General features: G+C 41.5%; 1 protein-coding gene across 3 annotated transcripts in view; it reads right to left on the bottom strand.

Moving 5' to 3' along the window:
• ZBTB46 (zinc finger and BTB domain containing 46) overlaps positions 1-26,978 on the bottom strand; it is a 129,588-nt gene that overhangs the window by 34,595 nt on the left and 68,015 nt on the right. For 2 of the 3 annotated variants that reach the window (XM_087928845.1, XM_087928846.1), the window contains one exon: positions 17,279-17,454. In XM_087928845.1, coding sequence (XP_087784971.1) covers positions 17,279-17,454 — 176 coding nt within the window. Of the gene's footprint in view, positions 1-12,076; positions 12,863-17,278; positions 17,455-26,978 lie in introns of those variants that run through there. The other variant, XM_087928847.1, reaches the window with a different exon arrangement.

Genomic DNA, 26,978 nt, shown 5'->3' on the forward strand with positions numbered 1-26,978 from the left:
TTGCTAAGCAGTTTGTCTGTTAAGTGAGCTATGCATGGTTTTACGACTTGCCATGGTACAGTGAATGACCGTGGTTGTTAAGTGGACCACACGGTTGTTAAGTGAATCCTGCTTCCCTTGTTGACTTTGCTATTTGAAGGCCACCTGGGACATAAAGATACTGACATGACCCCGGGATGCTACAACTGTTATACATACATACATACATACATACTTACATACATGCTGGTTGCATGGCCATAAGATATTGAAAACAGTCATAAATGCTAGCAGGTTACTAAGCTCATGAGCATGGGGGTAGAGGCAGCAATTTCCAATCCAGATTGGACCATTTTTTTGGGGGGGGGGGGTCTGTTGTAAACTTCAGTTGCTAAGCAACCAGTCATTAAGCAAGGACTACCTGAACGTTTTAAAAAAAGAAGAGTTGAGCTTCTGCTGATATTTTAATAGTGCAGTTCTATTCCTAGAACTGAGCCCTATTGAATTTGGTAGGGTATACTCCCAGCGAAGTACAGCTAACTCTCGGCTTATGACCACAACGGAGCCCCAAATTTATGTTGCCAAATAAGACATTGGTTAAGTCAGCTTTGTCCCGTTTTACGACCTTTCCTTGCCACCCTTAAGGGAATCGCTGCAGTTGTTAAGTCAGTACCCCAGTTGTTAAGTGAATCTGGCTTCCCCGTGGACTTTGCTCAGAAGGTTGCAAACGGCGATTGTCATAAATATGAGTGAGTCGGGCAGTGTCTGAATTTGGATCACAGGGATGCTGCACGGTTGGTTGTAAGAGCGAAAAATGGTCAGAAGTCCCTTCTTTCCCCAGTGTCATGGCAACTTTGAACGGTCACTAAATGAACTGTTGTCGCCGCAGCCTATGCAGACGGCAGCTGAATCGGACAGTGGGGAAGAACGGGGACCAGACCAGGAGTCTGGGGAGGACTTGGACAAGGGTCCTGCATCCGATGCAGAGATGGGGCCAGGACCATCTGAGAGAGGGGTGCTGCCTTTGGAATCGGGCAGCAGCAAGGCAGAGGAGCAAGGGGAGCCTGTTCCCAGTGCGCATGTGCACAGAGCTGCTAGAAGGCAACATCAGCTAAGACAAAAGGGGTGACTCAGGAGTAAGGTTGGGAGCGGTAATCACCTCTTTATATGGTATAAAGGAAGTGCAAAGGTAGGAAAACCTTTGCAGGAAGCAACGCCACTCTGTTCGGATTCAACCTTGAAGCTCTGTGTCGACTTTGTATTTCGGCTGTTTTTTTACAGTTCATTTGGCACTTTGGTTGTTGGCAGCAATTCAAAGGAGAGAAAGGTGGGTGCTTATCTCAAGGGACTGTTTGGGACTCATTACAGGCTGGGAATGCACACAATTCCCAGCGTTGGAATAAAATGAGTAGTTTGGACGAAGTGTGTGCTTAATTAACTATGGTCTCAGGAAGCCTTGGTCAGAACAGTTGTAAGTCGAGGACTACCTGTGCAGCATACATTGTACCTTGTATTAAGTTCTTGAATCGGGTTTCAATAATGCGAGTGACTTTTGGCAGTAGGGAAGACAGTTGCCATTTTTGAACTGATGGTTTCTCAGAGTACATTTACTGTAAGAAGAGATGCCACAGGAAACCATATTTAGGTGGTATTAAAAATTAAAAATGGTTCCTCCTTCTTGTGCCATAGCCGTCATCGGACGTTGGTGATCACGTTGGCGATAAAAATGGTTAAGGGAGCTAATTCCAGCTCCTGGAGAGTAATTTCCTTCACTCTTTGAGACACTTCCAGAGGCGTAGATTTAAGCTCCCAGAATTCTGGGAGATAATCATGCTGCCTGGGGAATTCTGGGAGTTGAAGTCTGTAGCACAGGTGGCACTTGCCAAGTGCCACCTGTGTTACAGACTTCAACTGCCGGAATTTCCTAGCCAGTTCATTTAGTGACTGTTCAAAGTTATCAGTGGCACTGGAAAAAAATGGACGTAAAATGTCCATTTTTCACACTTATGATCTTTGTAGCAGCCCAGTGCTTGGGGAACTGGTTCTTATTTAATGACCACTGCTGTGTTCTAAGGTCATGTGGATCCTCTTCTGTGACCTTTTGACAAGTAAAAGGGGAAGCCAGATTCACTTAATAACCTTGTTACTAACTTATCAACTGTGGCAAGAAAGGTCATAAAATGGAGTAAAACCTCACTCAATATCTTGCCTTAAAACAACATACATTATGGGCTCAATTATGGTCACAAGTTGAGGACTGCCTATTTAGCAATATCCCTTAGACTTATATACTGCTTCACAGTGCTTTACAGCTCTCTCTAAGCGGTTTACAGACTCAGCCTATTGCCCCCGACCATCTGGGTCCTCATTTTACCAACCTCGGAAGGACGGAAGGCTGAGTCAACCTTGAGCCTGGCGGATTCAAACTGCTGGCAGAATTAGCGTGCAATGCTGCATTCTAACCATGGTATTAAGAAGTTGTTCCAAGTTTTATCTAGGCCAGGGATGTCCAACCTTGGCAAGTTTAAGACTTGTGGACTTCAACTCCCAGAATTTTGGGGAGTTGAAATCCTCAGGTCTTAAAATGACCAAGTTGGACACCCCTGATGTCGGCCAACCCCTTACTTGGTCCAAGGACTAAATATAATTATCTCTGATAGCTGCCCATCCAACCTTAGTTTGGAGGATAACTTGTCCCCTGGATTCATACTACTTTGGCTTCCCCCCAAAAATCAACTCAAATTACATACTTTCTCAATTTTTGGAAAGGAGCTACCAAGGGGAAAACAACATACACACAACCCTGGCAGGGTAAGCTACTATATATATAAACAGAGCGAACCCCACTCCCTTCTAGCATTGATGACGTTACCTAGCTGGGTTATGAAACATCTGCAGGAAAGCAACCCAGCTCCGAGGGCACCAAGGATCCCGCAATCCTTTCCACACACCCCATTCTAGCACTGATGATGTTACCTAGTTGGATCACGGAAGGTCCGCAAGAAAACCACCAAGCTCAGAGAGCATCAAGGACTCCATATTAAATGGCAAAGCTCAGGAAATTATTAAAAGAAATACAGTGACATTGTAAACACTGATATATTTTAACAGCAATGTTCTGATTTATTGAAAGTGACTGATTTTATTTTTTGTATGCATTGAAGTTAATCCCATGACAAAATATAATCAGACAGGCAGATGGTGGGGCTGCCTAGGCCAGTGTTTGTCATCCTTGACAAATTTTAAGAGAGGTTGATTTCAATTCAACTGGCTGTCTGGGGAATTCTGGGAGTTGGAAATCTATATGTCTCAAAAGTTGTCAAAGTTGAGAAACCCTGATCTAGACAGACAAAGTCTGAAATGGTTTAGAAAACAAACCCAATTACCTCAACTATGGAGAAAAAAGTACAAACCATGTATCCCCAAGACAGGGGCACCAAAATCTTTCGTCCCCTCATCTCCCCAATATTATTAAACATTGCCGATACAAACACAAGTTTATAATAATATATAAAGTCAGTATAATATAGAATATTCTCAAGGGGGAAAAAACAGTGCTTAAACGCTGTCCTCCATTCACTTCAGTAGACAGTAAAAAGCACACCGAAAAATAAATATATATATATTTATGAAAGCGCACACAAAGAGTACCCCTTATTCTGAAGGAATCCTTTAGAAAAGGCAGAAATTCAAATCATACATTAAGAGAACCACAAAAAATTTTTTAAAAATACCATTCAGTATGGCTTTTTTTTTTTCATCAACAGTTGCGTGGGTCACAGAATGAAATAAACTCATTACTATTGCATTTTTCTCCCAGTTTTTGCATTTTAAAAGAACTGAGTTTTTAGTCTGCGTTTTAACAGAGGAAGTAGTTGTGGAAATGTGGAAGCACGGAAATTAAGAGTGGGCCAGCCTCGTTTTATCAGAAGGCTGCTTTGACTGAGCCAAAGAAGCACTAACTTCAGAGGCAAAAAACCAAATTATACTCGTGTTAGACATTCCGATGACTTTTTCTTTTTCCTATGCTCTGTCCCTGAACGAGTCTAAGGTGAATCAAACATCTTTGAGCCAGCATCTCTAGAAGTTCTCCGCAATGGCTGATAATGCTGTTCCGAGATTTCTGGCTGCTATTTTTTCCATTTTTTTTCCCGCAATAGCAGCGATTTGTATGGGGCTGTTTTACAAACAAGGTTCAGTCAAATCTATCTATTGATTTTTGTAGCAATCGCTTCAAAGCTTCTGGTACAAATGCACGTACAAAATGTTTCTTGCAATCTGTTGACAGAGGAGCACAAGACACGAGTGGCAGGATCCATCACCTGAAAAAGAAGATCCCTTTTCACCATTCTGCGCAGCGTGGGACAGGCTCCATTGTAAAAGGGGGGTTTTAAATCCTGCAGGAGAGCGTGCTCATTCTCTCTGCCTTGGGACGAGGTGAGGAAGAAAATCACAGATAAAAGTATTTGACATTGGAAGGAAATGCATCCCGGGAAGACATGCAAACATGGTTATTATCTCAGGATGGTTTTCGATCCTGGCATCTTTAAAAAGCTGGCTAGTTCTAAAACCTTGGAAGGATTTGAGCAGATATTTTAAAAACATAACATTGGATTCCTGTTTACCTCCAGGAAAACGTTTTCTTAATCTGGCAATTGTCAAAATAGATTTATTTTTTTACACAGATATTCAACCCCTGATTTTAATCCCTGCTTGTGTCAACTTTTTCTTTCTTGTAAATCCAACTTGCCATCCCTTAGAAGAGGGTTGAGATCATGGATACAGAAAACACTTTTTAGGCAGAGGTTCAGCCCGTAGTTACTGTAAGTACCAAAACAAAGCTATTGCCAGTTTGGAAAGTTTGATTATATATTCTGGCTAATTCAGTATGATAGCTTTGTGTGTTCAAAAGCTGCATCGAGTCAAAACTGGCACCTCTTGCCCCAATAAAAGGCGTTCACCATGAACCAAGGAGGAACTGCCGTAATTAATTGGTTACTTCTTTTCATCCTTCAGATCATGGATTGCCAAATACTCCCCCCACCCCCAGTGCTTATTGCGTTGAAATACACAAGAAATGTTTTCAATTCATGAAATTGTATTTTAATGCAGGGGACAAAGAGAACCTGAAATGCTGGGTGGATCTGCATGATGGCTGGTAGCGTTTTCACAAAGATGCAGCTTGCGTGTTGTGAGTCCTACCAAAGATGGGGGAAAAGTCACATCATAGCCTCTTGGGACAAAGGAAGCCAAGACATTCAGACGAACAATCATAATGCCCCTTTTCTGAAATGATGAGTAGATGATTGGATTGGCAGTGAAAGAGTTTCCCTTAGCACAGTTTGAGGTAGCAGTCCAAGGATTTCAGGAAGAGTTGTGTACAATAGCCAAAATAGCCAGCAGACTATAGCGCTCATCCCTCCAATCTCTCTCCTTCCCCTGAAAGGGATGGTGGTCCAATGATAGGACCAGCCCTGTGGGTCACATCTTTGGAGAAAGTTCAGAGAAGAGCAACTAAGATGATTAAAGTCCTGGAGACCAAAACATGGGAAGAACGGCTGCAGGATTTGGGTTTAGCTAGTCTAGAGAAAAGAAGGCCAAGGGGTGACATCATAGCAGTGTTCCAGGATTGGAGGAGCTGCCACAAAGAAGAGGGAGTCATATCTATTCTCCAAAGCAGTGGTCCCCAACCTTTTTTGTACCACGGACCGGTAAAATCCACGGATCGATCCACAGACCGGTACCGGCATCAGCACAAACAACCAAGGCAAGGTGAGCTGAGCGACTGGCCAGCCAGCCGTCCCCCGCTTCTCCCCGCCACCTTCAACTCCTCCTTTGTACCTTCTCGCGGTCGATGGGCTTTTCGGGCTCTTTCTTAATCTCCTCCTGAGTAACGCGAGACTTCACCGCCATCAGGACGGCTCTTCATTCGAAGCCACCACCCCCCTTCGACGAAACTAAGGTGCGAGGATTCCTTCAGCACCCAAACGCCACTGTCCAACCAACGACCGACAAGCTCACCCGGAAGCACTTTCTCAAGCGCCGTCGAAACAAGATGGCGGCGCCCAAGCAAAATGGTCCACGGACCGGTACCGGTCCGGGGCCCGGTGGTTGGGGACCACTGCTCCAAAGCACCTGATGGCAGGGCAAGAAACAATGGATGGAAACTAATCAAAGAGAGAAGCAACCTGGAATTTAGGAGAAACTTCCGAACAGTGAGGACAATTAAGCAGTGGAACAGCTTGCCACCAGACATTATGGGCACTCCATCACGGGAGGTTTTTAAGAAGAGACTGGACAGTCACTTACCTGAAATGATATAGGGTCTTGAGCAGGGGGCTGGACTAGAAGACCTGCCAAAGTACCCTCCAGCTCTGTGCATCTACCCTTCCTCTAATACAGGACTTACCCACGTTGACTTACCCACATTAGACTTCAAATCCCAGGATTCCCCAGCCAGCCATGCTGGCTGGGGAAACCTGGGAGTTGAAGTTCAGACATCTTTAAATTGCCAAACCCTGTTCTAATGCTTGGTAGGCAGTCAGAAGTACTGTAGCACCTATCAATGTCTCTCGCCAACTCTTCAAGTCACCCAGACCGTATATATATATATATATATATATATATATATATATATATATATATATATATATATATATATAATTTTCCCATGCCATGGTTTACTATTGAATAATCCAGGGTTCTCAACTCCTGGGATGCGCAGCCCACTATCAGGCCTTGAACCATTCAGAACTGGGCCATGGAAGTGGCGGGCAAATGCGTGAGCGCCTGCCGCTTACACGGAATCACCCCCTCGCACCCAATTCTGTCCGTCCGCAAAGCTGGAAAGGTTGGGGAACTCTGGAATAATCTGTAATTGGCCATAAAATAGGCTGCATACAGCACCCAAGCCCCTTTTCTATCTGAACCTGGCTATTCGGTGCAGAAAATTCGGTGGCAAGGTTTCCTGGCATTTCAAGGCATGGAACACCCAAAACATGAAGCACAAGACCTAAAACATTAAAAAGGAGGGAGGGAGGGAGGGAGGGAGGGAGGGAGGGAAGGAAGGAAGGAAGGAAGGAAGGAAGGAAGGAAGGAAGGAAGGAAGGAAGGAAGGAAGGAAGGAAGGAAGGAAGGAAGGAAGGAAGGAAGGAAGGAAGGAAGGAAGGGAGGAAGGAAGGACTTCCCAATCCACACCTAATCATTCCTCATCCAAAATCAAAAGCCAGCTGTAAATCCATGTTTAGGAATTCCCAAGGATGGATTTACACAAAATGTTAAGTCAGTCTGGCCTTCTGAGGTCCTCTGGCATCCGTGCCCTTTTTTTGTACAGATCACTGCAACTGCTAGAACAGCAAACATCCCTGGCATGTTTGCAGAACAAAGCAAGCATCACATTTGAGTCGGCAACAGGCCCGTTGAACATTAGGGTTGCGCAAGATTGATAGAACTCTATTCTAGCAGCTCACAAAGCAACTGTAGATAGAACGAATGACCCACAACAATGCCTCCTAGGTAGAATCCCATCGTCACTATCATTTTAACAACCCCATAATCCCTTGCGAGGTGGGGTCTGGGCAACTGAATGGAACTGTTTACTGGCCGGATGCCCTTCATATCGCCAATGTGGAGTCTTGTTCAGCAGATAGACTCTCATTGTGCTGAAAGAGAGAAATATCCACCTCTACCTAGGATCGAACTCACAGTCTCCTGATTGTAAGGGGAGAACGCCACCTCTAGGTCACTGTACCACTCTCCTAGATAGAATCCCACAAGGTGGACAAAATAGCAATAGCGCTTAGACTTATATACCACTTCGCAGTGCTTTTACAGCTCTCTCTAAGCGGTTTTACAGAGTCAACCTCTTCCCCCCCAACAATCTGGGTCCTCATTTTACCCACCTCAGACGGATGGAAGGCTGAGTCAACCTGGAGCCGGTCAGGATCGAACTCCTGGCAGTGGGCAGAATTAGCCTGCAATGCTGCATTCTAACCACTCTTATGTCATCATGACTCTTAAAAGCTGTGCAACATGGCTTGTTATACCCCACAACAGTTAGGTTTCCTTCTTCAGAAACTCCCAAGACTTTTCCAATAGCTCCCTAGTTTTGGACCATAAAACACTTGGGTCAACACCAAGCATCACGTTTCCCCCAGAATTTAGTGCCTAAAAAATCTGAAATTGTGTCCCTTGTGGGCAAGCAAAGACAACAGCCCTGCAACTGACATCAGCAATGACTTTAATGTGATTGCTTTTCCTCTGTGTTGTTGATAAACAGCTGTAAAAGCAAAGAGCCCCCTATTTTAAGCAGAAAGGAGAGAGGAGAGAGAGAAAGCAGAAAAAAAAGTCTCTTCAAAATATAATAAATAAAATCTAACCAGCCACAAACAGGGAAGGAAAGGGGAATTAGACAATGTCTTAGAGAGACCAGAGTTTGGATTGTATTCAAGCCTTTTGCCTCAGTTATATGCTAACAGTACAGACTGGACCAACTTGGAACCAACTTTGACCACGCTTACAAGGGCAGAGGGAGGAGAAGGCACAAGAAAAGATCCAGGAGAAATTAGAAGTCCTCCCCTCGTCCCTCTTTTTGTATAGGGCTGCACTTCGTATATGTAATTGGAAGTAAAAGCCAGCTTGCCAGAGACCTACTTGAATAAGGCGGCAGAATGGGAAATCCAATTCTCAGGTCTGGGTAGGAGGGAAATGGAATGTCTCCAAAACCTGAAAACTGTCCCCACTTAAATATCTGAATTTGAACCCAGCTGTTGAGATAGAACCAAGAGGGAACTGAATCTCGGGAATGCTTTTGGAACCATCATCAATAAATGAGAAAGTTGCTAAGGCAGACAGTCAAGAAACTGAAGAAAAGGTTTGTATCCTGCACCCAGTGAGGTGGGTGTAATTGCTGACAACTTTTCCAAGCCCTTTAAAAACGTATACAAAAGCCCAATCTTAAAATATCGCCCTCTGGTTAAAATACAATACAAAATGCAAGAAGTTGCAAAGATCTGTTAAAAACTACGCCTTTTCCCTCCCGTTCGCCCTTTCGTTTGTAAATGATCATAAAGTATTTGGTTGGAATGTTTTTTCAATAGTTAAATTAACATGCTGTTTTACATCTTCATATAAGTCCATGATCTGTTCCAGTCACTGAGTATCCCACATTCCTGCAAGAGCTGTATTTCTCCAACCAAGCAGAGTCAGACTTAACATCTCCATTTATACATTTATTTATTTATCTTAATTTATCTTTTTCAAAAGGCTACTGGCGAACCGATGAAGCTTCGTGGTTGAGAAGTGAAACCTCTTCCTCAAGGAAAAAAAACAGGCCAGCCGCCTTTTGAAAAAGCACTTTTGAGACAACTATGACCTGGATGACTGAGAATCTCCAGAGATATTTATTTATCCAATTTATATGCTGCTCATCTCGTGCTCTGATGCTAAACCTGGTTACTTTTAACCTTGGTTTTGGCATCTTAGCAGGTGGGTTGAACTCTTATTAGGTTAGTTTATGGTTCAATTATTCTGTAAACTCAGAAAACAAGTTGCTGCAGTAACTATGTGAAGCACGTTGGGTCCATACAGGCAATAAATGCATTCTTGACTTCAGAAAAACTGTAGCTTAAACCGCCACCCTCCAATGAATGGGGAGCGTGGGAAAAATGAAAACTGTGATGGGGAAAAGGCAAGGATTGATACATAGGAAAAAGACATGAGCAGAACAGCATGTTTCTTAAATTCCCCTCTCGGTTCCCTTTGCTGCACAAGATCTACCGCAGTAAAGGAGGAAACAGCGGGGCTGTGAAATGTAATGAAACAAAGATAGGTAAAATACACAGCTTGGAAGAAGCTGTTTCTTAGTGCAGGGGTCTCCAACCTTGGAGACCCCTATCTTAGTGCAAACTGGAGTGTAATTTCTGCTCAGACCTCTCCAGTGAGGAATGCAAAATTTAAATGGGGAGCATTTTAGCACCTGGATTGTCTTTCTTTGGATTTGAAGCCCTTTTGGAAGAGACGTCAAACAATCCTCCTCACAAACTAAGTTGCAGGATGCCTGGCTTGGAGCCCATTCAGTCTTTGTGGCAGCCTTCTAGAATCTATAGAAGCGTAAGCAGACCATTTTATTGCTCTTAACAATCCATTATTTTCTGTCTTTCCATGATCTCCAGATAAGACTAGATATATGCAAGTATAGGCAGCGTTTGAAGCATGATGCAGTAAAGCCTGGAGGTGTTTTTCTTATCATGATCACCAGATGGATTAAAAGCCTGAAAATCTGGCTCTGCCAACTGACTTACGGCCCCCCGCTGCGGGCATCCCATTTTGGAAGTGGCTACTAGACAGATTAGTACAAGATCTCGCCTCCGTCCCATCTATGCGTTGGTTCTTTTTATCTAAGGTTACTTTTTAATGTTTCAGCGCTTTAACGGTTGGTGTTTTAATGTTCTAATACTGTAATTGTTTTATTCAGTTATTTGTTACGTCGTAAGCTGCCCAGAGTCAGTTGTAGAGAGATGAGCAACATACAAATTTAATAAATAAATTAAAAATAATTGTAAGTACAACCCCCTGCAATTTGACACTGCTTCTGCACTCATTTGCTACGTTAAACCAAGGGCACACTCTTCTACAAACCTGCATAGGAAGTTTTTTTAAACTGGGAAATTATGCTTCTCTTTCACTTTCTCTCTTTTAGAAACATTAAGGGGATTCTTTAGGGAGGATTAACAATGCCAAGTGTCTTTCATTCTTGTACGCTTCTCCCTTCTCCACTGATTTATGAAGTAAGTAACTACAATTGAAAATAGAGGAAATGAAACGAAGCTCTGAAACTAGGATGTTCCCAACTCCTTAAGTTACATTATTGAAATATTCCAAGATTCCAAAAGTTAGAAAAAGTGCCAAAGAAGGAAAGGATAATATTACTCTTTAGAAATTATGATATGTTACCTTTGTTATCAGATCTGACAATACACAGACCCTATGTTACACACACACACACACACACACACAGAGAGAGAATGAGAATCAGCACTTTTTAACTGTTTGACCTCTCTGACTCTCAGACTTGTTTTTTTTTTTAAGGTCAGTTTTAAGATAATTGTTTTGAGCCTCACAGTATTCGGAATAAAACTACAGGTTCTGCAGCTAAGAACAAGAAGTTTCAGATGTACTTTTTCTGCTCAACGCAGGAGGCAAAGATAAAAGAACAGATTGGCAAAATGACCCTTTTAAAGATGTCCCAGAAAAATAGCAGTAACCACCCAGAATTCCTATTGAATCATTACAGAGAAGAAAGGTCAGGAAACAACTTGTTTAAATACAAAAGGTTGTTTCCCCAAATGTGCAGGTCCTAAAACTCCAGATAAAAGTGGTACTAACTAAGGCCTTTGGAGGAATAGGTGAGATTTTCTTAGGGCGGTCAAAGACCATCTCCTGACCAGGCTGGCAAACCAAGTGAAATTTTCCTGCTCCTGCTCAAAACACTTGCTCTATCGATGTGGACTTGTGGACTTGATTAGCCCTCATTCCTTGAGAGGGACTGTGCCACGGATGATCTCTGCAGGTTCCCCATTCAACACAACGGCAAAGATCGGCCCAGCCGATGTAGTTACTGGATGTGTGGTTTAGCTAACAACCCAACACAGCTATTTATTTCTTAATGGAGCTTGGCTAAGAAAAACCCTTTGGTTCCTCGCACTGCCACAATGCTCGGTTCAAACAGCCGCTTCTTCTGTCCCTAAGAGAGACACATCCAAAGACAGAAAAGTGAATTTTTATTAGACTTCGCCACAAGGGGGCATGTTTGTGGCGTGGGGGGGGGTGTTGTCTCACTCTTCCCTCATTAGCAAGCAAGTTATAAATGGAGGCGACCTGAGGTGATTCAAATGCCAGTGGGCTAAATTAATCCTTTGATCAACCCACTTCAGGGAAAGAGGACAATAGTCTAGGGAAGGCTGCGAGAGACGGCGAAACCTATTGTTCTCTCCGGCTAGGGCTCTCAAAACGCTCCCAACTGTTTTGTTTACTATCGGTAACCTTGATACCACGTTCCCTGGCTGCTGGGGGGACGGGGGGGGGAGTTATTTTAAAACATTTTTGATCATTATCATTGGAGAAGAACATGTTTTCTCTATGTTAAGTTTGACCGTGGAAATATATATATATATATATCTATTTGAGAGAGGTAACACTCCATGCTGCCTGCATGTAACTCGATCGCTTCCGACTGAAAAAAAATGAGGGTTAGGTTTCTTCTTTGCCAATTTTTAAAACAGTTGGAAGGATTTAAAAGAAGGGAAGTGACAGCATCGCGGGAAATGCTTATTGATGCAAAAAAATCCGATAGAGAACTTTGAGGTTCTTTGAAAAGAAAAAAAAAGAGTCTTCACATACTAATGTGTTTCTACACACGGGGACAATGGCCAGGATACTGGAGTTTTCCCGATACAGCTCTCCTCACCTTGCAATCCCCAAACTGGCAGAAAAAACCCCCAAATCCCTAAGAAATCCAAGTGAAATCCTTGTCGGCCTCCCCAGGATTCTCCGGGGCAGAGTCAGCACCATCTTTGCCATTTTCCAAGATGGCCTCGTCTTGTGAAACCTCCATCTCCTCTTTCCATTTCAGATCCTCTTCCTCCTCTTCGTCTCCTTCCGCCTTGAGGTCGTCGGGGTCTTCGGCGTAAGGGCCCTCAGTGCCGTACAATCCATCTGAGGACCCGTCCCGGACGCCCGCCTCTAAGTGGCCAACCATGCCATGGCCAGAACAGTCCGTGCAGACGCCATGGCGACGGGAACCGTGCTTGATGCCCACGCTGGCGGCCGACATGAACACGCGGCTGCACACTTTGCAGACGTACTTTTTGTCTTTGCTGTGAACCTGGAGGGAGGAAGACAAAAATTAAAGCAGGTAAATTAGCGGAGGAAAAATGCCAGGGTCTAATGTATCCGCTAATCCGCGGTCCTCATCTTATGACAGTTTGTTTGTTGTACACTCTGTTATTCTGTTACTTAGTGACCGTTCGAAGTTACAGCATCGCTGAAAAAAGTGACTTACGACCATCATGAGCCACGGTGGCGCAGTGATTAGAGTGCAGTGCCGCTGCTGACTGCCGACTGCCTGCAATTTGGCAGTTCGAATCTCACCAGGCTCAAGTCTTGACTCAGTCTTCCATCCTTCTAAGGTCGGTCATATGAGGAGCCAGATTGTTGGGGGCAACAGGCTGACTCTGTAAACCGCTTTAGAGAGGGCTGTAAAAGCACTGTGAAGTGGTATCTAAGTCTAAGGGCTATTGCTATTTTCCACATTTACAATTGTTGCAGCATCCCCATGGTCATGTGGTTTACATTTGGATGCTTGACAACTGGTTGCAGTGTCCCAGGGTCACGCGACCCTCCTTTGCGACTTTCTGACAAGCAAAGTCAATGAGAAAGATTCACTTAACAACTAATTGTTACTAATTGAACAACTGCAGTGAATTTGCTTAACAAATGTGGCAAGAAAAGTCCTAAAATGGGGCAAAAGTCACTTAACAAATTTCTCGCTTAGCAAAATTAATTCTGGGCTCAGTGGGGGTCGTAAATTGAGGGCTGTATCAAACCCTGGCTAGGTTCTTTTAAGTACTACAGAGATTAAATTGTGTTGGTTGGACTGTTCAAGTCTCCACACGATCACAAATCTCGCTAGGCAGGCACTGTGCCAATCATTCTCTCCCTGCCCAGAGCTTTTGTTGCGAGATATAACCGAAGGTGAGGGAAACTTTTATGCATATTGTTTTACGTGACCACAGACAAACACATGTTTATCTTGATTTAATTGCATTTTATTTTGCCTCCAAAGGCCCTGGTTATTAATCTGCCCTATGCCATAAAAGCATAGCAAAGTACAAATTAAATAAAAGATCTGTTATGTAATAATGGTGTTTTATCCCAACTTTCTTACTTTATAAGTAAGTCAAGGTGGTGAACATACAAAATACTCCTTGAGGGATCGTGGTCCTGTCCAAGCTTGCTTGTTTTCTTGCAGACGTTTCATTACCCAAACTAGATAACATCATCAGTGCTAATAACAATATCACTAACACTGGTGATGTTACCTAGTTTGGGTAATGAAACGTCTGCAAGAAAACATGCAAACTCTGAGAGCACCAAGGACCCCGCAGTTCTCCTCCCCTTCCTCCTCCTTTCCCCACTCCCTTCTAGCACTGATGATGTTACCTAGTTTGGGTAATGAGATGTCTGCAAGAAAACAAGCGAGCTCAGAGAGCACCAAGGGCCCCTAATGCCAACCCTGAGCTACAAATATTTTCCTTTATTAATAATACTCCTTCCTGCTCCTATTTTCCCCACAGAAACAACCCCTATATATTTGAAAGGACATAAACACACAAGCCTTTTCTCTTTTTTTTGCATCTGTATGCAGATAGTTTTTATGTTTCATTATCAACTGATGGTAACTTGTCCCTTGCCTTGCAATTTTCCATTTTTTTAAAACAAAACGTACCTGAAATTCAACCACTGAGGTGAGTTTAGTTTCAAGAAAGAACAAAGAAGAGACTGGAGGCCTGTGTGTCTGTAGCTGAATTAATATCTCAGGCTACCAAAGCCCAACCCAATGGAGCAAATAAAGGGGCATCTTGGGAGCAATTGGTCCCATGTCCAGATGGCCGAAGCAGTCATCCGAATGGACAAGGATTCGTGGAGAAATGGAAGGTGGCAGCAGGTTTTGGGTACTATGGCAACAGAGTGCAGTGGCCCTTAAACGTTGCTGTTGAAGCAATGGAAGCTAGCTGCCCATCTCTATCTGCAAAATGCCACCATTTGGCAAGACAAGATGCAACCTTGCACCTGTGGTAAGCAGACAGTAGCATACCAGCTGAGCATTGAATGTTTTCCCCGTGGAAAGGAAGGCAGCCATTTCCAAAAGGCAACTGGGCGCAAGGCAGCCTGTCTGCAAAATATCCTGCCCCGATAGCCAGAGAACAGCTGGGAGGAAACAGGATTTCTTTCACGGATGCACTTCCTATCTTTGAATCTTGCTACAAAAGTCTTCGGAATGGTTTAAAAATCGATTCCATGTTACCTTAGACTGTCTATTAGTGACCTCACCCCTTTCCTAAGAGGTCTGCAGGGGGCGTGCATAAGCGCACCAACGTGCCTATCGTCCCTGTCCTATTGTTTCTTTTTATTTTTCTTATATGTATCCATTTCATGTATTCATAACTATGCTTATACTTATACCTGTTATCTTATAATCGCTTGACAAATAAATAAATATTTACTTCAATTCAATATTCAAACACATTTGTTTTCTTTTCTCTTTTAAAAATCTGAAGTATTTGAAATATTCTGATGGCAGGAGGTCTCAGATTTCTTCAAATCATACTGGAGGAGAGTGTGGTGATGGATTAGGAAAGCACTGGTCGATTCATAAAGCACATTTAACTGGTTAATGTTTTAACCTGGTTTTAAATCCAAACTGAATACACTGAATCATAAAGTAATCCAATGGATCGAATGGGCACAGTACACTATGCTACCAAAAACTATAACCAAGATTTAACACAAGGCTCCCCAAACTTAACAACTTTAAGACTTTTTGGACTTCACCTCCCAGAATTCTGGGAATTGAAGTCCACAAGTCTTAAAGTTGCCAAGTTTGGAGACTTCTGATTTAACATTAAACCTGCTAGGGCTTTCACTGGCTTGCTTCAATGTGTGAATTGGACCAGAAATACCACTAAAAGACTTCTTTTCTAGAAGAATGCTACTGTTAAAATAGTACAAGAACTGACTTACAACTCTTCATTTAGTTATCATTCAAAGTTACAGTGGCTCTGAAAAAAGTTACTTATAACTGTTATTCCCATTTATGTGACCATCGCAGCATATCCATAGACATAGAATCAAAATTTGGGTCCTTGGAAATTGACACATATTTATGATAGCTGCCCTGTCCTGGGATCAGGTGATCATCAACTACAACCTTCCTATCTGGCTTCCAAGAAGCAAAGTCAATGGGAGAAGCCAGATTCACTTCACATCTGCAGTGATTCGCCTAACAACTGTGGCAAAAAAAGTCGTAAAATGGAGCAAAAACTCACTTAACAACTACCTGGCTTAGCAAAAATATATTTTGAGCTTAATTGTGGCCATAAGTCAAAGACTACCTGTAGTACAGTATCTTATCACCAGAAAACAGACTGGTCGCTTAATTAGTCTTCATGCAATAAGTTTCCCATTTATTTATTTCTATTTATGGTTCATTTCTGAAAGTGACCGGAGGTATGTAGTTTTAGCTCACTCAAGAAAAAGAACTCGGAAAAAGTCATGTGTAATGCTATGAAAAGTAAATGCCATTATGATTACCATTAAAATAGAAAAGTGCTCTTGTAATATAAAGTAACATTTACATGCTAAGTGGCATTTAGCTACTTAAGTAATCTTTGGGGAATTACTTATCCCCAAAGCAATATTCTCTACCAACACATGTATTTTACTAAATGCTGATCACATAATCTGGCAAAAAATACTGCTCTACTTTATAAACATATTGATTTCCAACAACAAAACCAACTATTGGTCAGTTTGATAGGCTACGTGGCAAATAAGAAAGAACGCTGCTCACACATACCAGCAGTGGATTTTAAAAACCTGCTTCTCAAAGTCAATATGTAGATTCTGTTCATATCAGACATGCATTGTTAATTTTATTTTACTCTCTAATTTGGCCTACAGCAGGCAAGAAGCCAGGAGACTGAGAGTTCTAGTCCCACTTTAGGCACAAAAGCCAGCTGGGTGACTTTGGGCCAATTACCAAGAGATGGTGAGTTCTAGTCCTGCCTTAGCCAAGAAAGCTGACTGGGTGACTTTGGGCCAATCACCAGAAGATGCTGAATTCTAGTCCCTCTTTAGTCCCCAAAACTGGCTGGGTGACTTTGGGCCAGTTCCTCTCTCACAGGATTGTTATGGGGAAAATAGGAGGAGAAAAGTATACTGTGTGTCTTTGCCACCTTGAGTCATTTATAAAAAGATAATAGATAGAAATAAATAAAAATAAAACCATATTCTGGTTTCGAGTATATTTAATGTTTTCATAGTTATGAATTTTTAAGTCCATCATTGTATGCGATGCTGGCAAAAATCATTGCCCAATAAATAGAAAGAAGGATGCAAAAGCCGAGGGCACAATATCTCGGTCAATATATCCCTATGCCCATCCATATCCTCTTTCACGCAGATCTCAAGTTTCTATGCATCCTTGCCTCTTGCAACGTCTCTAGGGGTCCCAACTTACCAAGGTGTGCCGCTTCATGTGCTCCCGCCGGGTGAATTTCTTCCCGCAAGTTTCACACGGGTAGGGTCGTTCTCCTGTGTGGGATCGCATGTGCCTCTTCAGGATGCACTGGTGCATGGCTGAGAAGCTGCAGTAGGGACACTTGAACTTCTTCCTGATGACCGTGAACTCATTTACTGAAAAGAAGCACAAGGCAACGCAGATTACAGCCCCCTCTTGAGGTTTGGAGTATATGATTTGTAAAAACAAGGAAGGCAGGATTACAAACAAACAATAAAATAGCCCATCGGATCATTTTTCAAAGAATCTCTGCAATGTCTCACAAACTGTCTGGATTTGGCTTCAGGAGGGAAAATGGTTAGCTTATCTTGCAAGCTTTCAACATTTTAAAGATAAGATAACTTTATTGTCAATTGTTTTTACTCTATGAGCACATTAAAAATTGAAATTCTGTTGCCTGCTCAACATTTTTATTTGTGTTGGTGACCATACTATATTTTGCAAGGAAGAAATTGGAACTGTATCTTAACTGCTTCCCCATTCAGGGAAAGGGCTAAAAGGAAAAAAAAATAGTTTAAAAGACCCCTTGAGACCAGGATATGGACCAACAGCTTTGACTACTTCAGCATCTCCTCTAGCAAAATCTGATCAATATTGCTTTATAAAATGTAATCGTTTGTTTATACACGTCTGTTTGAGCATTCTGTGCTAGATGACCCATTATATAATGAGGCATCAAATAAGAACCTTTCATGAAAGACCATTTTAACAATCACAATAATTTCTGTAGATTTAAAATTACAGGTAATTGAACAAAAATATGGCTGTACATCTATAGGATATCTATTCCAGCTGGTGGGCATAGGTGTTCAAGGGACAGGTTCAGCTAATTGTGGGAGATGGGTAATTTAAATCAACATTTTTTTTCATTTAATGGAATGACACCATCTTCCAAATGCAAGTTATTTATTTCAATAGAAATATCCCTAGCTGTGAAGTTCTTGATGCTGAACTTAGTTGTTTGCCTGCAGACATTTTATTATCCAGGTAAGTTACCTTATCAGTGGTGGTGAGTGTGAGGTTAGCTGCAAGTAGCTTATACTGCCAATTTGGTAAAGGTGTAGTTTGTTCCTTGGGGATTCCTGGATTAGAGTATTAACTTCTGCCTGATTTATTTCTTGTTATTGTTTTAGAGTTTCATTGTTTTTTTTTCCTCAAGTGCTTACATTATTTCTAAGTATTTTCTGAGTGTTTATATTATTTTCTGGAAATGAACAGGAAGATAATGGAAATAGTGCATAATTTTATGTTGCAAAGAAATTTATTGTATTCTGTCTGTTTTAGAATCTGGAATGACTCTCCGAGGTTTACATCTTAAAATAAATTTAGAACGGCCCTTCGAGGAACAATGTTAAGCAATACAATTGATTTAAAAAACAACCAACATGACAAAGTGATCAATAGGGCAATGTAACATTAAACTTCAAATGGCTCAAGAAAAAGCCCTGGAAAACTCTAATTGCCCCCATAGTTCTCACTTGTACATGCAATCCTCAATTTACAACCACAATTGACTCCAAATTTCTGTGGCTAAACAAGACGACTATTAAGCGAGTTTTGCCCCATTTTACAACCTTGTCTGCCACGATTTCTATGTAAATCACTGCAGTTGTTCAGTTGTTCCAAAGGTCCTTTTTTCAAGACTTTGTTTATTCTTTGAAGACGTTTCGCTTCTCATCCAAGAAGCTTCTTCAGCTCTGTTAAGTGAATCTGGCATCCCCATTGACTTTGCTTTTGAGAAGGTCGCAAAAGGGGATCACATGACCCTGGGACACAGCAACAGTCATAAATCTGAACCACGCGTCTGAATTTTGATCATATGATCATAGGGAAGCTGCCAAGGTGGTACCTCTGAAATACGGGCATAAGTCACATTTTTCAATGCTGCTTTGTAACTTTGAATTTTGTAAATTTGAACAGTCACTAAATGAACTGTATTAAATGTATAAATATTAACATGAATTTAGGATTGTTTCTTTAGTACATGATCAATTCATGTGTTTATGCATTTTTTTTGCTTTTGGTTTCTACTACTACTACTACTACTTTTCTATAATTACTGCTGAGATTCTGCCAAAGTTTCTAAATTTATCACTAGTTCAAGATGTTGTTATGGGGAAAATATGAGGAAGAAGGCATATTGACTATATTTGTTGCCTTTGGTTATTTGTAAAAATAATAAAGACAGGATATGGATAAATAAAAAAATAAATACGGCAAGAGCCAGATTTCCTATGAGGGTAGAACAGTGCAAACAGATACACTGATTTAAGCTGCACCAACTTCTTAATGCTTGTACTGTTTAGAGATTTAAATAATATCTCTTCACTGATGTAGGAGTGATGGGTGACTTCATCACAAATTCAAATATTTTGCTACAAGGTGGCAATATTTCTGAGCTCTGATGAGGCACTAAGTAATAATGTGTAACTGTCTTCTATATGGATTTTTGATGTCCAGGCTGAGTCTGACCCTAGCAACAATGCCCTGATATATGGAGTGAGACCATAAACAACTCATAGTGAGCCACCGAACCATAAATGCAATATACCAAAATCTGCACTTCGTAACCAGGAACACCCCAAGAGTGAAAAGATGCCCGTTGAGCTATAATATTGTCATTCAGAACAGAAATACATTTTTCAGAAATAAGGAGATAGGTGTTCCATTTAATAGCAGGCAGCTTTAAATCATTATCCCTGCTGAAATGAGGCAGAGCATCTCAGTCATCAGATACAAGGTCTGGAATCAAGCCAACTTCTATCTAGGATGTTGTTCACCACCCCAACTCCTAGGTTGACAAGGCTTACATATTATATGTCAACATGAGACCTGTATGCAATGCACATTTAAGATGTGGTTCATCCCCGTTGCCGTGCATTTTACGCACATTTTACATGGTCCTAGATGCATTCTCAGACAGCTGCAATAACAAGTCTAATTTAACTAGCAGAATGCACAGTGGTCTCACAGCTGGCCTTTCCAATGGAACTGGAACTGGGATACTCTCCAAGTAAACAGGTGAGGGGAAGAATGCATCTTTGGTCTTCTTTACTGAAAGGTTATTTTATGTATTGACTTGGGCTTCTGTGCTGTACATTTGTGTGGGTCCATAGTGGCAATCCAAACATAGGGTTAAAAAATGTTGCATCTTAGGTGGCTGGTATGCCTGGAGGCAGTCTAAATTTCCACATTCCCTAAAACCTTTCAAATGATCATTTTTTTTTTAGCCCTCTGGAAGCCCAATAAGATAGGGCAGGCTTGTTCCAGAGGAAGAGGGCATCGCTGGGAAGGCTTACCCATCAGTTCTATGTAGCTCAGGGGTCCCCAACCACCGGTCCGGGGATCGGTACCGGTCCATGGTACAATTTCTACCGGGCCGCCGGTTTGCTGGGCGCCGCCATCTTGTTTTGATGAAAAAGTGCTTCCGGTGAGCTTTTCCGGGTAGAAAGCGGCGTTTGGGTGCTGAAAGAATCCTCACGCCTTAGTTTCATCGGGGGGGGGGGCGGCTTCGAACAAAACTAAGGCGCGAGGATTCTTTCAGCACGCATGGCAAGGTGAGCCGAGTGACCGTCCCGAAGCCGTCCCGAAGCCCATCGACACAGATACAAAGGAGGAGTTGAAAGTGGCGGGAAGAAGCGGGGGACGGCTGGCTGGCCGGTCGCTCGGCTCACCTTGCCATGCGTGCTGATGCTGGTACCGGGCCGCGGATGATTTTGTGATGCTGGTACCGGGCCGCGGCACAAAAAAGGTTGGGGACCACTGATGTAGCTGACTTTTCCACCACCTACAGGGTATGTTCAACAGGTGTTCTCTTCCTAATCTCATTGGCAGGCAGTGGTTTCATAGGTATCCAGGTCCAGAACCGTGGAAGGCTTCAAAGATATCCAGCACCTGGAAGCTAACTGACAGCCAGTGCAGCTCCCAAAATAACAGCATTACAGGGGCAAATTTCAATCTCTCCATAATTGCATAGATAGCTGCAGGAATGTAGAATAAATTGCAGTAGCCCAACTGAGACACGATGAGAGCATGAGCGCTCACCATGCGTAAGGTTTTCTGATACAGAAATGACCACAATTGGTACAGAAAATGCAATTATGTGAAGGTTCTCCTGAGTTTGGCTTCTGCCATGAATTCCAAAGAACCCTTAAATTGTGAGCCAGCTAGAATAACAGATGAGCCATCTAGAATTGAGGATTGACCTCCTATAGCACAAAACATTGAAAATAACAGTCCCGTGCATAAAAAAACTCAAACATTCAACAGACATGGTATTACTATAGCTCACAACAAAAGCCTTCCAAAACATTTTGAGCAAACCAAAAGATCCAGTAGCCCAAAAAGAAAAAACAGGGATCATCTACAATATACAATGCAAGGACTGTATGTAGAACTAACAGGCAGAAGATTGGCAGAGCAGCCCAAATTCTTGCCAGAAGACATGATGAAAACACAATCTGACAACACATGAATTGTTCTCAACCACAGTCCAACCACACACATGAACTGTTCTCAACCACAGTTTCGACTGGAACAGTATTAGCGTCTTGGATTGAGCCAAATCCAAAAATACTAGGGAGTTCCTGGAAGTTGGGTATTCAGACAAATCAGCCATCAATAGACACAGAGACAAACCACATTTACACATCATTAAGAAGAGATAGTACCAAAGCTAGAAAGGAAATAAAAAGACTACAACAGATCCTCTCCGTAGAATCCAATATTAGATAAGCAGGGATCAACATCAGACAAACAATCAGGCAGAAAACAATTCTTTGATCCAGGAACCATCAAGGAGAACTACAACCCCACCAAAAACTGTCAGAGCAAACTACAGCATGTAAACAGACAGGTAACCTCATACTGGCTGATACTGATAAGGTTATCTGCTTGAGTAATGAAACATCTGCTAGCAAACAATCATGTTTAGAGAGAACCAATCACCCCATATGTATTCATCTTTAAGGGTCCTAAGGTTTTTATCTAAAATAATGGCTATACAACTGTCTAAGTTCATTTTCTTTTATGACTACATTACATATTTAATCTTAATATCTGCTAAACCAAATTTGTTATATCAGTTAGTATCAGCATTCAACTGCCTTAGAAAGAAAATCTAGCAGGTAAAACTCTTAGTATATTGACACTATAGGTAATGAAAAAAAAACAGGATTGAAGAAAACAAGAACAATTTTATAATCAATAATGCAGAAAATATGGATTTTGTCTCAATTCCTTATTTTAAAATCCCAATGACATTTGGATTTCTGTAATCAAAGAATTATCAAAATAAGATAACATTATGTGTATGTGAGACTAGAAGCAAAGAAATGCATGGAAGTAATAAATCCACTTTCACACAAAAAAGCAATTATTCCTCTATTGCCCGATCATCTCTAGAAAAAAAAAGCCAGTCTATTCACTCATCTGTATGGAATCCCAGGTAGCTACTAGGTGTCAAGATGACATATGCCAACTTCAAACATATCAGATTGTTACAGATGAAGGACAAAGATTTAAGAGGAAAGGAATAATATTTGAGACTGAATAAACAGGTAAGAGAAAGTAGTAGCCATGGCAGTGCATCTCAGGGTGATTTCACTCTTTCCAATCAATAATCTAATCTAATCCTAATCTAATCATTTTTATAGGAGCTCAAGGCATCTTTCTCTAGGATTCCCCTTCTTTTTATTCCCACAGCCATTACCCTATGCTATAGATGAGGCTGAATATTTGTTTGTTTAATTTGTATCCTGTCTTTGTTATTTTTACAACCAACTCAAGATGGCAAACATAACCAGCACACCTTCCTCCACAAAGAAGAAGGGGTCAAATTATTCTCCAAAGCAGGAAAATAAACAATGGTTGGAAACTAATCAAAGAGAGAAGAAACCTGGAATGAAGGAGAAACTTCCTAACAGTGAGAGCAATTAATCAGTGGAACAACTTGACTCCAGAAGTTGTGGGGGCTCCATCAGTGGAGGTTTTTAAGAAGGGCTTGGACAACCATTTGTCTGAAATGCTATAGGGTTTCCTGCCTGGGCAGGGGATTGGACTAGAACAGTGGTCCCCAACCTTCGTGGCTTGGCAGCCTGGCTGGGAGGAGGAGTGGAACTGGGTCGCAGGAGCAGTGGGCCAGTGTGCATGCATTCGCATTTTTTTACTACCAGTTCTGTTTGGCGTGGTTTGGTGAGCGTGGCAGGGGAAAGTTACTGCAAAATCCCCACCCCACTCACCTGCTTTCCAGCTCCGTTCTCCTGTGCAGGGCAACCAAAGGAGACCCAGCCAATCAGCTGGGACTTGAGAGGCAGAGAATAGATGGGGGCAGAGCCAGTCAGAGGTGGGATTTGCCAGTTCTCCAAACTACTCAACATTTCCGCTACCGGTTCTCCAGAACTGGTCAGAACCTGCTGAATTCACCACCTCTGGCATGCATGCTGTTTGACTTGCGCGAGCAGCGGGTTGGCACGTGTGTGCACGATTGCACACTGGCCCACCAGTCGTGCAAGTTCAGCTGCGTACATGACCGCTCCAGCCAGCCATTCACGAAGCCCAATTATTATTATTTTTTGAAAATTTTATTTGCATTTTCACAAAAACAAAATACAAATAAAACATCTTTTTTGAAAACAGCATGGTCCCAGGTTATCACTTCTTCATACCGACACAAAACTCAAATTCATGCTCATTTTTATATTCTATTCCATATCTTATTACCATTTTATATTTTCTACATAGTTTGTCCCCTTTTAATTTTCTCAACTTTGTTTTAATTATCTCATCTCAATTCAAATCATTATATTTATACTTTTGTCTGTCCTGTTTCAATTTCACATTATCTTTTCTTATTAAGCAAAATTTTCCCTGTAGTTACCAATTAGAGTATGACACCTTTTAATTTTATCCATTCAAACTCTTATTTAAGCTTCAATGTATACCTTTAAGATTATAGCATTCAATATAATACATAACTTCCAATTGAATTCTGCTTGGTACATTCTTAAAATAGAGATTATATTCTTAAAAAGAAAAATATATATATATATGTAAATAAAACACACAATCCATTTCAATTCAATTCTATCATTAATATGCATTAAAATATTAACATCTTTAACATTTCTTTTCAATTAAATATCATACTTCCTTGGGAATACTTATAAACTTTCCATAGTTAATTCTTTTTTTTCCATATTTCTCAGTTATATTTTTATAAATCATTACTAATTAAAAATATTCCCTTTTAATTCTCTCAATCATTTTAATTCATTTATTTATTAACAAACATCCTACTACATTACAGTAAATATTTTATCCATCATCATATTTTCTAAAATTATTTCTATTTGTAATATAACAATGCTATCTTATGTACCTTTGCAGAATTCCTTTTGCAATTAAATTTTCACCCATTATCTCTAAACAAGCTTGTGTTACAATCCTTATATCTTTTCTCTATTTCTCCATTTCTTGTTTCTGTTTTTTTACAACTTCTTTTCCTTGCCTTTTTCCCCCTCTTCTTCTCCCTCCCCTTTTTACCCACTCATCTCTCTACTTCAAATTGTTCTTCTTTTTGGTTGTTTTTTCTAGTCTTAAACCTTTCACTCTCTTTCCCCGCTTTTCTTTTTCCCCCCACTTAAAATTATTTGATCATTAAAGATGGCTTCTTCTTTGTCCCAATCTTCTTGTTCTGCAAGCGTTTCTTTTTGTTTCTCATAGTTCCAGATCTCCATTTCTAAGAAATGAAACACGAAGCCAAAAGAACTTCTCCCTTCTTGTGCATCTTCTTTCCATTTTTAAAGTTCCGTTTTCAGTTCTTCTAAGAGTGATACCATTTTAAAAACTTTTAAACAACCACCTGGTTAATTTTAGTCATCTAGATGCAAAAACCAAAAAACACCAAATAATCCAAATAATCCAAGGCTGTTTCTACTTGCTTCTTTTTTCCACTTTCTCTTCCTGGAGTTCTATTATTTTGTTACCAAGTTTCAATTAAAATGTATCTTTGAGGAATCTTGTTAAAATTTCACTGCAAGTTCCTTTTAATTACAGTTCCATTCCTTAATTCCAGGCAGTCTCCTCCATTTTTCCAGATCCTGCCTTTTTATTCTCTTTTTTTCTCCTTTCCTGCTTTTAAAAACTTTTAAATGTCCACAAATCTTTATTATCCCTTTGACTTTTATTTTCAGCTTAGATGCCTATTAATGTCAAAGTGGATTTTTTTTCAATTTCTTACTTAAGTCTCTTAGCAATCAGTATAAGGAAGGGAAGAAAAAAAACCCTAATCCTTTCCCTTCTCTCTCTCCTTTGCAGCTTCAAAATCTTCTTTGGGAACAATGTTGTTAAGTTTAAATTCCTTATTTGCTTTTGCTGTTTGACCCGGTCAACCAAAATTTTCTCTTCTTATCTTCCTCCTGCACATTCTTTTCCGGTCGAGTTCTTCTTTGTGGTGGCCATTTCTGACCACCGCTACAACCGCCTTCAGGAAAGGGAGTAATGGCCAGCTGGGGAGGAGAGATGCGGCTCTCCTCAACCCTGCTGGCAGTCTCCCCCCTCTTCACCACCTCTACGGGGTGGCTTAGCCCCAAAACCAGCCGGCTCGGGGCGCTCCAGCGGCGAGCACAGATCGAAGCCTCGGAGAGAGACGAGGTTTCGGTCTGTCGCTGAAGAAGCTCAAACCGGAAGTCCCACACAGCCCAATTCTAAATAGGCACGGCAGTGGGCCGTGGCCCAGAGGTTTGGGACCCCTGGATTAGAAGACCTCCCAAAGTCCCTTCCAACTCTGTTATTCTGCTATTCTTTGTCCAGATGACCTCTGCAAGTGCTTGGAATTGGCTCACAGCTTGTAACAATCACCTTTGTCAATGAACAAAGTTGCAATGCTACACACTCCTTGAAGTAAACCTTGCTGGCATAATCAGCTTCCACTGAACTGTAAACCCAGGTGGAAACAACCTGCTGAGAACATTTTGCATAAACCCAACCTTTGGGGAATTCAATTTAGTGGGACATGCATGGGAGCCTATCCCAGGCAGCCACTTAGCTTCTGGCCTCAGAAAGTGATCTGCTGTCTCCTTCTTAGCCAAAAATTGCCCCCACATATTCCAGAAGCCTTTTCCCCCAGAGTATCAAATCTCATCTGCTGATCTCTGCCGGTCTTGCTGTGTTTTCTTCTTTCCCCACCCACTGTTTGCCAAAGAGCACAATAAATTATTTAGCAGTCGCCAGACTGTAAAATTGCAGGCTAGCTGTGATAATTGGAAGGAGACATGGGGGAAATATTTGTTTGCACACTCATGCCAAACATTTTGCTACCGGTAGTCCATAAAACAGAGCAAGAGAGCTTGAAATATTTGCTGTTCAAAAGGCAAAGGTTGTTTTTTAAAAGCCTCCTAAGGTTGAGGATAATTTCTACCAATTTCCACATAAGATACCACAGGGGGAAAATTTTGATGCCACGGGGGTGGGGGGGGGTTTCCTCCCAGTTCAACTCGGTATACTTTGTATAAATATTTTTTTAAAAATAGTTTATCTGCAAGTCTCTATTTAAGGCAGCAGGCTTTCAAAGATCATTGAAATTTGTCATATCAACCGCTATGTGAAGAATTCCCAGATTGAGGATTTATGAAAAGGCAAC

This window comes from Pseudonaja textilis, chromosome 3, assembly GCF_049901715.1.
Source record: "Pseudonaja textilis isolate UNSWEBS1 chromosome 3, rPseTex1.2, whole genome shotgun sequence".
Taxonomy (NCBI): Eukaryota; Metazoa; Chordata; class Lepidosauria; order Squamata; family Elapidae; genus Pseudonaja; species Pseudonaja textilis.